At 32.0% G+C, this 14,442-nt stretch overlaps 2 protein-coding genes across 11 annotated transcripts in view; one reads left to right on the forward strand and one right to left on the reverse strand.

Moving 5' to 3' along the window:
* Nucleotides 1–9,125, reverse strand: part of LOC119835415 (protein phosphatase 1 regulatory subunit 12A) — a 39,875-nt gene extending 30,750 nt beyond the window's left edge. For 7 of the 8 annotated variants that reach the window (XM_038360200.1, XM_038360198.1, XM_038360199.1 and 4 more), the window contains exon 1: nucleotides 8,485–9,125. In XM_038360200.1, coding sequence (XP_038216128.1) covers nucleotides 8,485–8,724 — 240 coding nt within the window. In that variant the 5' untranslated portion in view covers nucleotides 8,725–9,125. The remainder of the gene's footprint in view (nucleotides 1–8,484) is intronic. The other variant, XM_038360196.1, reaches the window with a different exon arrangement.
* Nucleotides 9,126–10,574: 1,449 nt separating this feature from the next.
* Nucleotides 10,575–14,442, forward strand: part of LOC119835388 (disco-interacting protein 2) — a 56,570-nt gene continuing 52,702 nt past the window's right edge. For all 3 annotated transcript variants that reach the window (XM_038360137.1, XM_038360138.1, XM_038360139.1), the window contains exon 1: nucleotides 10,575–10,776. In XM_038360137.1, coding sequence (XP_038216065.1) covers nucleotides 10,683–10,776 — 94 coding nt within the window. In that variant the 5' untranslated portion in view covers nucleotides 10,575–10,682. The remainder of the gene's footprint in view (nucleotides 10,777–14,442) is intronic.

Genomic DNA, 14,442 nt, shown 5'->3' on the forward strand with positions numbered 1-14,442 from the left:
GCCATTACAAAGTTACGTCGTCAGTTCATTCGCGATGTGTCAGGAACGCATTCTATGAACGGCCGAACTATAATATATTATTACATAAAACTTCTGACAAGGAATTCATTAATATTAATGCGAATCAGGTTTGACAAATATCTCTCAATAAAATTCAGACTGCAGCTTATTACAAGAGAGACCTAATAATCGGAAGTGAAAATCATCTTCAATTAAGATAATTCATGCAGCAGTCTCGTGCATGTCTCGGATGAACGATTAATAGAATGTCGACAGCAATAATTAAGTGAATAAGGATCACAAAACATACGATATCGGAACTTAATTGCCGTCGAACCATCGCGCAGTTATAAATTACATATTCGCCAATCGCTGAAACAGTAGTATTATATATAAATCATTCGCAAAGGCACAGGATGTTATATAAAGACAAATACAATTGCAATTGCTCACACAGCAACCTAATGTTTCTGAATCCTGATGCTACCATCTCGAGATACTTGAACGGCGATCACATACGGAATTTTTATTGGGTAGTCATTATACATTTCTGACGTTTCAAATGATTGATTGATTTAATTGTTTTTTCTAGAAGGCTGTGTTCTTGTAATGCTTAGTTAGCTACTGCGGAATCGGATCGAAACAAAGAGAAAGCTGAATATGATCAAATTTATAAAATTTCAATTCGCTTTGGCAAGCTATAAGCAGTATTTTCAAAGTCCAAATATAACGGACCGACATTGATGCATAGATGAGTTGGGCATACTTTATACCTATTTCTTACTGGACACAAGATAATCGCAAAAACTTTGCATAGCACTTATGCATTTCAATGGTGCATGAACGTATTGTGCAACAGTACGGAACCCTGGCAGGGTCAGTGCCACGTTCGCTGGCGCATGTCGCGGCACTAAAGGCGAGCTCTAGCCAATGTAACTGAGGTGTTTGCGGTAAAATTGTTTGGACTGCATAAATATATCTATACGCACCACCTCAGCAATCACTAGATTTCTCATTTAATATCAGAAATGCTATCACAGAAGCTCTTCCTTGTGATATTGGCGAATAGATTTATCAGTGACATACTTCTACGTTTACATGTCTGCAATATGAATGCATACTGAATTCTAAAGTAATATTTTATATCACTGTCCATAATGAAATTTGTTAAGGATATATCAAGTTATTTAAGCTTATAGGACTAATTGCATATTAATTATTTCGGCAACATCAATAATAACTAACAAGACAACTGTGTTCCAGAAGTAGAGCCAATGTTTTCAAGGGCACATAAGCATTGGCAAGTACCCAGAGTGAGATGTCAATAGTTACTGCTCGTCTTAACGTTGACAAAGCCACAAATACAATGAAATTAATACAACGATAGAGTGGGCATAAATCATTTGTGAAAAAGGGCATACTTATAAAAAAAAAACAAATTAAATTCGCATTGCAAAAAATATCGCTCTGTGCGGTTGTAAGTTAAAATATCCAAATACGACTGAATATGCCTCAGAAAAAGTCACATAATTATAAAGTAATCATAACAACGCGTATTTTATTTCAGACAAAAACAGTGAAGAAAAATATTTGTAAAGACCTATAATGAATACTTATTTGAAAGCATTACTCATTAGGTATATAGCATGCACTATGAGATATTTATCAAAAGTCCGGATGTTGTGATTGCACCAGTGAATATACAGTTATGACGATATAATTTTAGTTTATTGACAACATATGATTTCAAAGCTATGTAATCGATTCTTATGTACGCCTATGCTATTACTATTATTATAATTTCGTTTAGCGATATGCATAAAAACACATCACAATTAAAAATATTTTGCTAGTGTAGGTTTTATTACAATAACTCGTCATATAGCTATTTAAGCTAGAATAAAGGAGACAATATAGCAAATATATATATATATATATAGACATATTTTCAAATGAATTACATTATAATGACGGATCGATTCAATTTTGAATTGAATTGACAAATAACGTTCTACAATATAGTATGTATGTGTTCATTAGACACACAGTCTCTTGCCAAGTAACAGCCGGAATCGTCAGTCAGCTCCGTGCCTACGTCTACAATTAACACTAAAATAAAACATTCAAGGCGCGTGTGCAGCCTATGACGTAACTAATATCAACGGATCTCTCTCTGCTGTCTCAAGCGTGACCTCGAAAAAATATCCTATTCTAAATTTGTATGGCGCTATATCATTCAACAACACACCATTTTTCACAAGATATTTAGGTCGGTCAACGACAGCATCAAATTTTTGGTACGAGTCAGTGCATTTAGGTATCAGGTCAATAAAATTGGGGCGTGCACATATTTAGCTAGCCGCTGTCGTCAGTTCGTCAAGACGTTCCTCAAGAAAACTTACATTTTTCTACAACAAATTTGAAATCTAATTTGTTATTTAAAACGAGCGAATTATCGAAGAAATCACAAATCTCCAAACAAATACAACACTAGTCTCCAAGACTAACTTCACTACAAATAAATAAAGGATATATTACGACATAAATACACACGGCATCGCATCGTTATATTAGGTAAGTTGAAGAAAATTATCACATTTACGAAACATGCGCAAGAGTATAATCAATAATCGATAATTATAAAAACCTAGAAACAATGTATGGAATAAAAAGTTCACGGAGTCATCGACCTAATTTTCGGTATCCATCTAATGAGATGAGTATCGCGCACTATAAATACTATTATAAAACAACACGCGCCGAACGAACACAAAACGCATCCGTGACCAAACGCTGCCAAAATAATAACTCAAATTGTGATCGCAAAAACGCATATTTAACTGTATACAATAATAATGAATAATTAATATAAACCAAATAATACAACCAAGTACTAACTAAATATATATATATTTTTTTTTACTTACACAAATGAATGGTAACGTTTACGAAAGAACAGAACTTCTGTAAATAAGTAAATGTTTTTAATTAGTAAGTAAAAAAACATGAGATATTTCTACTATTCCATTTTAGAACATAAAATATCTGCTGAAAATGATCGCAAAAGTATTCAATTTTAGCAGTTACCAATGTGTAATAAAGATTTGGGTCAGGCGCCCAGAAACATGAAAACCTCATGCTTGAAGGTACTAGAACAAAACAAATCAGACGTATGGTCAAAAGAAGTCATATTCATTAACATTTCCAAACTTTTATAGAATGATAAAATAAGATATTTTTTAAAGTGTGGTAATTGTTAGAATTGTTGAAGATAAGTTCAAGACACGCCCTTTAGCCATTTGTTCCCCCGCACCAGACCGCGTTAGCCCGAGCGGCATCTTACCATAATTATAAAACTGATGACGCAATAGGTAATTGACACACTATACGGCTTTACTCTGTGCCACTAAAGTTTTGGGTTAACGTCATTAGGTGGCACAATTATTTAATGCTCACTGTAAAACTGTTTAAATTTTACTAACGTCGACGTGCCTTGAGGAAAAGATCGAATCGATCGCTGTTAGTAGTAAAAATTAAAAAGATATATGATGTATGGTATAGTAAAACTACAAATATAGGAAACCAACCAGATGCATAAAACGTCAGGCCTCGAAAATATTATAAATCTTCCGTCATCTTAATATTATTATAGGCAGCGATATTCGCACGAAAAATTGTAAAGATTGTTATGTAAAAACTATAAATATAACATGAATAACAGTTAGTTTACAAACGCTTATCATTCTTACTCCGCGTTTGAGTTTAAAATACCCACTAATATAAATGCGAAACTAACTCTGTGTGTCTGTCTCATCATTTAGCCGTGTGGCCTAAACTACGCGGTCACAAATCTAGTATCAGACCTAGAAATTTCAGGGGAGTGGTGGAAACCTAATACTACTACAATTCATTTTAGCCTGAAAAATAAACATATTATAGTATTTCGTTTAAAATATTATCGCGGTTACTGTACCTTGAACATGAACACTATTAAATATAGTAGGTATAAATCCCATGGTCGTGAACGTCGACCGCGCCCGAATGATTGCCAAAAACATTACAGACAAAAAGTAACTTACAAATCTGACCGAACTATCATAAATATTTAAAGAGCAAATTGTCGTTACAGTTCACATATTAACATCTCAACTAAAAATAAAGATTCAGTTTTTTCAGTTTAACTACATAATAATACATTATACAATTTTTATATCGTTATATTTAACGTTCTATGTTTATAATGGTTTAAGAAAGTGCCTTACGATAAATAAAATCACAATATTTCTTGCCCTCTCATATACCTTTTTTCTTGTATAAAGAAAGGATTTATGGATACTAGCCTAGTTTAGGAGTAATAAGGGTTTGTATTAAACATCGTTATTTATTTATATCTGAATCGATAAAAATCGATGGTGTTACGTAAGTATGTAAGAATTGAACTGTGTAAATAAATGAATAAATAAGGATAAAATATTTGAGACTTTTTGAACATTCAACATGTCCTATACTTTCGATGTTTGACACAAAGTTAGTGTAGTTCACGCGGACGTAGTCGCGAGTAGAAAACTCATCCTAGTTCTACAGTTCTAAGTAAAAATAAACAATCGTATCAATACGATCAACAATCATAGTACCTACAATGTATTGCATAATGTAATGTCACCTCTTAGTCTTGGTATATATATAATATTATTGGGACGGATAGAAAAACGAAATTTCATTAATAAATTAATAATTATCGATTTAGGCAAAACCCTAATCTTTGAACGTAAACGTATAAAACTAAATTACTTTGAACACTTCAACGCAAAGCGCCACGAAATCAATGACGCATTCATAGTATGTATTGTTGAAAAGTTTACGTTGAGAATCATACAATATATTTAGCTAATGCATTAGACTAGCTTAATGTACATATGGAAGATAAGTGTAACTTTCTGGACTGCGGCATGGTATTGGTTATGCAACTCAGTTTACTGAAATATCGTATTGCAATGCGTCACACGAAGTTATAAATATATAATCTACAAAACATGCAAAAAATATAATGAGCTTAAGTTTTATGAAGTGAACTAATAACTTATAATAACTCTTTATATAACTACAATGAAGTAAATTATCTTTCGAGTATCTTACAGTTACAATTACCTAAACGTTAAGATACAATTAACCATTATTAATACTAGAAAAAGATTCCTAAACGTATCGTGTAACGGAAAACTAATTTTTATTCATTATGAAATTACTTATAATAAATAAAAAATGTAAACATATCATTATAGACAAAAATCCGAACACGGAAATAACGAAATGAGAATTAAAGATACGACGAAGAACCATAATTGAAACTACCGTCAATAAAATTAATTCAACATCACAGTAGCAATACATTTTTTTCCTGTTGTTTTTTATGATTGGGATTAGATTTATTTATAAATTTAATTTAAACATTATTTACATTACTATTTACAATTATGTGAATATATGTTTGTTTTATTACGCTATTAGCTTATGAACCAGAATAGCACATGAGTTATAGAATTATTTGCTTTTTTGCCTGCGGGTTCGTTTGCAGATATAATCGCGGGACAGTTGTTATTCATAAATGTATACGTCATCCATTCATACATCCATGCATATTCACAAACTTTCGAATTTATAATATTAGTGTGATATCGGAACTGTGGCAACTGCGTTTTGAGTGAATCTATAGTTTAAATCTAACGCATTACATCCTAATGTTTTCCATACATTCGGACAGTAGTATGGACGCTGTCAGAATCTAAATCTGGACCAGTGGCGTTTAGTGGTCGGCCGAAACAATCAAAAGTTATTCCGAGTGCTAAACCTAACGCACGTGACATGCAGTGCCGCATTCTCAACGATGCTAGACATGAATTCACGGAAGTAAATTTATATTATTTATTTATACCAATATTACTACATAATTATCATAGCACTGCCGGTGAAGCAAGAACAATTTACTCATCACTCTCTTCATTAAGTACTAGCCGCTTGACCCGCCGTCTAAAATAATAGACTATGTTCTCTGGTTCTATGCGACCCAACTAAAAATAGGAACGTCAATGACCTTTATGTATCAATTAATTATACGTGAAATGTCATTATAACATTCAATATCCTTCGAGCATTTCAATAACGATTGATTTTCGTTTTCGAAGTTATATCGCATAGTAGCGATGTATTATTCTAATGGCATAACAACTTTGAACGTCAGTTCAGTAGTTATAGAGAGAAAATAAAGAACCTCAGAAACATAATTTCTTTATATATAATATGTTAATTGCAAACTAGCTTTCTGCCCGCATCCTCGCCCGCGTAGTCTAAGGAAAAGGCAGTCATGGAGCTCTAAATGCATAGTTGCCCTTCCCGGTATTTTGTGGTCTTTCTCGGATTACAAACGAAATTTCATCCAAATTGTTTAAGCGGTTTTGACACCAAAACATAACAAAAATCAATACAGGAAAAAATTAGGTGTGTAGTGATTTTAACAAACAATATATTACATTGTTAACAGATTATTAATATATTTAGAATTATATTTGCCGAACTAAATATTATGTCCATTACTTCCAAGTCGCACAACATTTTGCAAGAAATATGAGGTTATGCATATGCACACAAAACATATTCTGCTAATAACTTCATATCTTTACTAACAATATTAATCTGAAGAATTTTTTGTTTGAGCACACTAACATTCACTCAGGACCTATTGGACCAATTTCAAAATTCTTAAATCATTAGATTTGAGACATGATCCCTGAGTGATATAGACAAGTATACTAGTTTAAGATAAAATTGGTACTATAATATAAACCTACTAAATTATTTTAAGAAAATATGAACATATTATATATAGTCTATAGTAGTCATTTATATATTTTATAGTAGTCGTTTAAATCTTTAAAAATGTAAATAAGATAATAAAATCGGGGTTAAAATTTGTTACCATAAATTTTAAATTATGCTTTTGTAAATGTACAGGATAGGCAGCAGAGGCCAGCAACCAGGGTAAAGGATTTTTTAGTCCAAAATCTAACATTAAAGTAAGAAATTGATTGTAAATTGACACCACATCATATTAATTATTCTAGAATATCATTCTTACAATCACATGAGTATAACAAATCTATACTCCTGACAATTAATTCTGTATGCAATTTTATTGACAACTGAACTGATATTCTCACTTGCTAGTCAATGCAGCGGACCATCGCTACTCAGACCATTGACTAATCCGGCACCCATTGTAATATGATATGTATTGCATTTGTTATTTTGTATTGAATTTATTTTTTGGAAAATCATTGGTAATATACATCATTTGTGCTTGAATTAATACTAGTTGTTTGCACCAATGCAGTTGACCTTGACACTGAGGTATTGTTTTGATTCCGACTACTAATAATTAATATAAGCACTGTATTATGGTTCAATTAAGTAAATTTTATATACATAATGTAGTATTATTTGTACTTCACAGTGTAACATAAGTATAAAATGGATGTGTGAAGGCCTTCAGATTGGACTCATAGTAGCCAGTACTCCATAGTTATTATTTTTGTGCTTGTTTCAAACAGAACTGTCATGTCATTTAATAAAACATTTTGCTCAGTACATTAAAAAAATACATTAGTAGAAAATTATATTAATAGAGATTAAATACATAGTAATATGTCATTTATCAAAAGCAGGATAACTTTAAAGGATGTTATAGGTACAGTCATCTTCTTACATATTCGTCTACATGTTTGGATTCCACAGAACAAACTTTACGTAATTATAATATGATAAGATGGCATTGTGTGAAAAATTAAAAAATATGATAAACATGTTTTTTTTTCATCATAAATATGTGATTGAGAAATATATGTTTCTCAATAACATTATATATATATAATATTTGTAATAATATAAAATAATTACTTAGATATAAAGTAAATAATCTCTTCTTAAATATGAATTTACTACAACCTGAAGTCTAGAGAACAGGTAAATATTTGTTGTGGTTAGCCAAAGTAATTATGTGTCTGATATCGTAACAATATTTGTTAAATTAACATTGCCCCTTCAAATACTATTAATATTTATTGTAAGACATTTCAGAAATAAATAGCATAATCATAATGGTTATCATGAACCATGCTATATAAACGCTAAATAGATTAAGACAAAATAATTCATTATTTAGTTAGAATTGGGATATTCTAATAAGGAAATAACAACCGATTGCATTCTCATCAAAGGTTAATAAAAAATACAACTATGTAACAATAGACAGACTTAGATATTATTCATTTCAGCAGACATTTCTTCTGAATTGAAGTTTATAAAATCTCAAGTAAGTATTCATTACTTTGGTTCTGTCAATAAACTGCTTCCTAATATAAGCAGTTAATTGGCAAGCTTAACAACAAAAATTGGATTAAACATTTTAGAAATAAGCAATAAAACACTAACCTGATGAAGTGCTGTCAGGCCGTCAACATTCGCAGTGTTTATATCAGCGCCTAATTTCAATAAGCGCTGCACTTCATCTTTATCACCAGCCGTGCACGCTGCTAAAAACACGATACCAGAAGAGAATTGTATTCTTGAAGCACGTTTTGGGATTGCCGACTGTTTGTTAGTGTCAGATTCTTCCCATCTCTTCAACTGTTCAGCCCTTTTGAACAGGGCAGATGACGATCTCGGATCCATAATTTAATTTCTGGACGGTACACTTTACACTCAATATGGTCCAAATAAACACTGTTGGCGAAGCATAGATTATGTTTTGGTTATATAAAGTACACAAACTCGGAGTCCATAACTTAAATGCCTAAAAAAGGAAACATGAAAGAAGAAACGTTCCAGGGAGATAAGTGTAAAACACCTTTCAAGCAATCATTGTTCAGAACACTTGTTGATTTTTTCGTCTATCACACTTGTGTACGGACTGTTTTAACATGACATAACCAATAGACTACACTTTTAGCGTGGCAGCCATTACAAGAATAAATTTAACGGCCAACTATACTACTCACTAAACGAACATAAAAAGAAAAACTAGGCTGAGAATGACGGTAAGAAGAAAGCGCCTAGCGTCACCTGGTGGACGAGCGTTTAGCGAGAGATGTTGCCATCGGCCAATTATTTCTACGAATTCTTTGTTGTCTATGGATCAATTTTCCAAGTAAAACAATAGAAAACACACTCTTCCCTACTATCTGTGGACTCTAAATGTAATTTATGTACAACGGTCTACTCAGATACCTTTATAAACAGATTCCAAAATTGAATATGAGTAAATAACCACAAACTAACATCCACATTAAAAATATTAGAAAGAGATATAGCTTTTAAATTATATGGTTCAGAAATTTCTCATCAACGTCTACATTTGGTGGCGTACATACTAGAGACGTATCTGAACTTATTTTTTTTCCTTCTATTCACACAATTATAAATTTGTATTTGTAGCTGTTCAAAGTAAATTAATGAATAATCAAAAAAAGCAGTGGTGACTCAGTGGCGAGAATCTCGATCTCCGCCTTATCGATTCAAAATAAGATAAGGCAGAGTGAGCTGGAAATACATTGATTTTTCAATTTATCTGCACATGTGGTTAACATCATCACTGTTTAAAAATGGCAAAAGAAAACATCGTGAGGAAATCGGCATATCCAAGAAACAAAAGTTCGACAATATGTGACATCTGCCTACCCGCACATGGGCAGCGTGGTGGATTATGGCATGAACCCTCATAAGAGGCCTGTGTCCCAGCAGTGGAAAATTATATGGGCTGATGATGACAATAATAGCAAAAAATTGCCACAGACGTTTTCAACAACAAAAATTACACATAATAATGACTCACTATACTTAGTTACTAACGTTTGTAGCACGAAAGCGAAGTCAGTGATATTTAATATCGTTCTAATTTCTTAAACACTTTTGTTTTCTTTTTCTGTTTAAGGCTATGAAATAAACTAGTGTTAAATAGCTATTTTTCTATTAATATAACATAAATTAAAACTACATGTTAATAGCTACCATTGAATGAGCTAAATCTCGAAACGGCTAAAATGATTTAATGAAATTTTGATATGCGATTTTGGGAGCGATAAATCGATCTGGCAAGAATACACATAAAAAAACTATGTCGTACAAAGTTCGGTCACTCAAGCATTGCCATATGCATGCATATATTGATTTCATTATGTGATTTTTCAATCAATCAAATTTTTTCATGAAAAACATTAATGTAAAAATGTGGTTCTGTACATAAATCATATTTGTTGGCAACATTGCTACGTTAAATTATTTACGGCATTCTCAATAAATGTTTTGATAGTAGTCATGGTGAATAATGACCGTAACTTAACAGTATTAAAATAAAAGAAGACATATATTTAAACATAATTAAACACCCATATTTCTGTTTTCTATAGTGTAGCCGAATCCTAAAAATTGAATTTTAGTGACATAGAAATCTAACTGATCTCACAACAGCGACATCTGTCCGCCTCGTATGTCATTAACAGAAACTAGACTCGAAGTTCAGACTTCAGACAGAAAGTATTCAAAATTCAAGATGGCCAGGTGTCATGATGGTGTCCTAGAGTGTTGTCGTTGAACTTTATTTATTTTGTGTGAAAAATATATTGTGTTTCATAATGGCTGACATAATATACCAGAGTCTTGACATATCAAACCTTCCGGATGATATCAGAGACAAATTAGCAGAATTGGACTTGGAATTATCTGAAGGTAAGCGTGCATTAGGTCTGCGCTTTATTCTAAATCGATAAATTATAATTACTTCCAACGAAGAAGTTTAACTTATCTGAATATAATATCAATTATATACTTTGGTTAATTTGTAAAGTTTGTAAAAAAAAATGTTTAGGTTTTTCACAAGTCTACTTTATAATATTGACGTGACTAATGACAGCTGATGTGATGTTTTCGGTAAATACTTATTGCATTGATGAGAAATATTTCATGTTATTCTGATATGATATCTGATCAAATTATCATGCATGATTCGTTACATGCTTTGTTACACATCGTCAGTCAAGGAATCCATATAGTCTGCACCATGAAGAATTTATTGTAAATTAGGTGTGATGGTATATATACTTATTTACTGAAAAACGAATACAATAAATTTCTTACTAGCAAAGAAAATTCGTAATTGGCACTACCATTAAAATAAAATCATAAAACTTGAATAATAAGAATGCAGTTAGAATTTGTAATTGGATTATTTATCTAAACTTTTACTAAAATCTCCGTCATTAGATCAAGCTATGTGGAAAAAATTAAACATGTTTTGGTGGTCTTTAAATTCTTATTCTTTGTGTGTTCAAATATTTGTATTTTGCGTCATAGACAAACATGATTGTAATGTATAATTGAATATATAGGTTTAAATATTACTATATACCCATAATATTAAACCTTACAAGCTATATTATAGATTCATGTGTTTACCATTCAATAAGCATTGCGAAAATTGTAATTTGTATTGTATAGATATAATATTTAAAAGGCACATGCGAATCTTATTTTTATGACATTGCAAAAGTATTATTTTATTTTTTATTTCTGTTAACCCCTTTTCTCCAAAATATTAATAAATGGAAAGAATATTTATTTTATTGTTCTAGTTGTAAAGGCTACAAAATTATCATTATCGTAATATACCATTTATTTTAATTAATAAGACTAGTAATGAAAGCCAAATATAATTGAATATTTTATTTAGTTTCTTCTTTAATTACCGATGCAAAAGTAGAATTTGCTTATGATGCATATTTTTTTTTTATTTGGCCAATTAATTTTTATTGTTATTATATTTTTTGATCGCTTATTGATGCATAACATGAGACTTTTTATCATACATTTTATATATGTATTATATCTATCTTCATTGATATATCTACCAATATACAGTACTATATTTATATCAGTTTTATCTGTTTGTTCAAGTGTGATGCAAATAGATTACTTTTAAATGCTTGTTCATTTAAACACATACTTCGTAGCATATAAGATATTTTTATATACATTTATGACTTGTATTCAATACACTATAATAGAGTATATTTATCACAGAAAAGTTGAAATCTGAAGATCACCACTTTAATAGCCTGTGATAATGAGATTGATTGCATGTTATGTGGATAATCTTGTATTTATACTAAATAATTGCTCTGTTAGGACACGAAAGAAAGACAAGGAAAAGAAAACCTGTCTTGCATTTGTTTATCTTTGTACGATCAGGGGACAGTTCTGCAATAAAAATTTACGATGAGTTGTTGAGTGTAGACGTGCAGGCCATGCCACACTGTTATTAGTACATGGAAGTTGCTCGCAAACAACCGCCCGCAGAGGCCTTGACGGACGTTCGATGAACCGTACACATCGCTTTTAGATCCTGGCATTCGTTGCCTGAATACGTTATTACTCCATCGCCTGTGCATTTGAGCCATTTTGTCGGGAAAGCATGACGCACCGACTCAAAACCCGTTCGCATCGTGACACGATCTGACTAAGCTCGCGATTTAGCGTTGTGGTGTTTTGTTCGAAGCGATTGTAATTGTTGCTATTACACTGTATTTTTCAATTAACTAAAGAAATTAAAAGTGAACTAGCAATGAACTAGAATAGAAAACTACCAAGATTATTGGCGCCTACGTTGTGTTAACTATAATTGTCATATAAGCACTAGATATAATTCAATGCATATGCCATTTAACATAAACCATGTCAAAAAAATACATACATACTAATTATCAAATATACGAAAAACGTTACTCTCCTTCTAGCGCTACGGGTATGATAGATTTTACGTGAAGTGCGCCTACGCCTTTACTTTTACCCGATTTTTAACCGATTTATTTACCCGATTGTAAAATACTAGCTGCGCCCCGCGGTTTCACCCGCGTAAGTCCTTATCCCGTAGGAATATCGGGATAAAAAGTCTATATGCTATTCCAGTCGTTCAGCTATCTACGTATCAAATTTCATTGCAATCGGTTTAGTAGTTTTTGCGTGAAAGAGCAACAAACACACACGCATCCTTACAAACTTTCGCATTTATAATATTAGTAGGATAGGATTAGTAGGATTCATTAATAACCCTTAAATAAATGTTTTAATAGAAACATAAGTTAAAGTAGACCATAAACCAATTCGATTAATCATCGTTCCAAACGTGGAGTTGGTATGATGGATCTCTGTACTCCATAAATTTTTGTCTTAGCGTGTGTTTCTCAGAGGATGCAGATGATATTTGAGGGATGTCTAGGTAGGAAGGGGATTATTAGTTAGTTAGTCTTTTAGTTTGTGGGGTCGCCGCCCCTGTCCCGCGCCATCTTGAAAAAAGGGTTTCACGCTTTATCTCTGAAATAAGCAACACACTTCGCCTTCGATAATAAGTCTACACCATAGACATATAACTGCATACATCTTATATATTATATACCTAAGTATGCCATAATATACTTTAAATGGCAGGTATTACGGTGCTGCATCTACGCAATATGAAAAAAATATCACATGTACTAGCTACATTAGACTACTTTAGCTACGTTCATAGTATATATCCTATTTAATTATTCTACGGAGTAGGCAGATATCGAAACTATATCTGAATAAGATGCTTTTTCCAACACTACCATTTTTCGAAGTGCGTGTCTTTTGTAAGTTGGAATCCATGAAATGTTTCCATACTTAGATATTTGATATCATAGTGAAAATATATTTGAAAATAGCATCAACTGAGATTCTGTCGGGTCAGCTCTGTAGAAACTGGTTTCCGAACCGGTGGTAAATATCTATGTACTAGGACGATTTAAAAAGAATAGTTTTCAAGACGCCATTTAATCATTTGTAATCAGAGGAGGAGAAGGAGAAAGGAAATCTTTAAGACGATATTGCTCCGCGTTTCTATGTTTAATTTCATATCCATACTTTAAAAGGTGGAAACCATCAACTCATTTGACGCGATATGTATCATGCTGACCCTACATTAGCGGACTGCGACGAATATTCGTGTTAGCGCGGTATATGTCACTCTAAATCATTGCAATGCGTAATATTAAGAGATCTCTTAATAATGAAATAGATAGAAAGATAATGAAATGGATAACCTTGATAATTATGTTAAGAACCAAAGAAACATTTTTATGACAAAGACTTTAGACACTTCGTATGTCGTAGTCGTAGGTGAATTTCGGTTTTAAATATATTTAAATGAAAATTTTACTGTGACTTTTACTTATTCACATTTAATTAGGTAATTTGTAGCTCACTAATGATGTCTGTCAATTGCTTGTTTGTTATTGTGTTGAAAGAATAGAAAGAAAAAACATGTAATAATAGTGGGTCCCTCATCGCCAGAATAGGATTTAGTTGAGCTTGCGCCAG

The sequence above is a fragment of the Zerene cesonia genome, chromosome Z, assembly GCF_012273895.1.
Source record: "Zerene cesonia ecotype Mississippi chromosome Z, Zerene_cesonia_1.1, whole genome shotgun sequence".
In the NCBI taxonomy this organism is placed as follows: Eukaryota; Metazoa; Arthropoda; class Insecta; order Lepidoptera; family Pieridae; genus Zerene; species Zerene cesonia.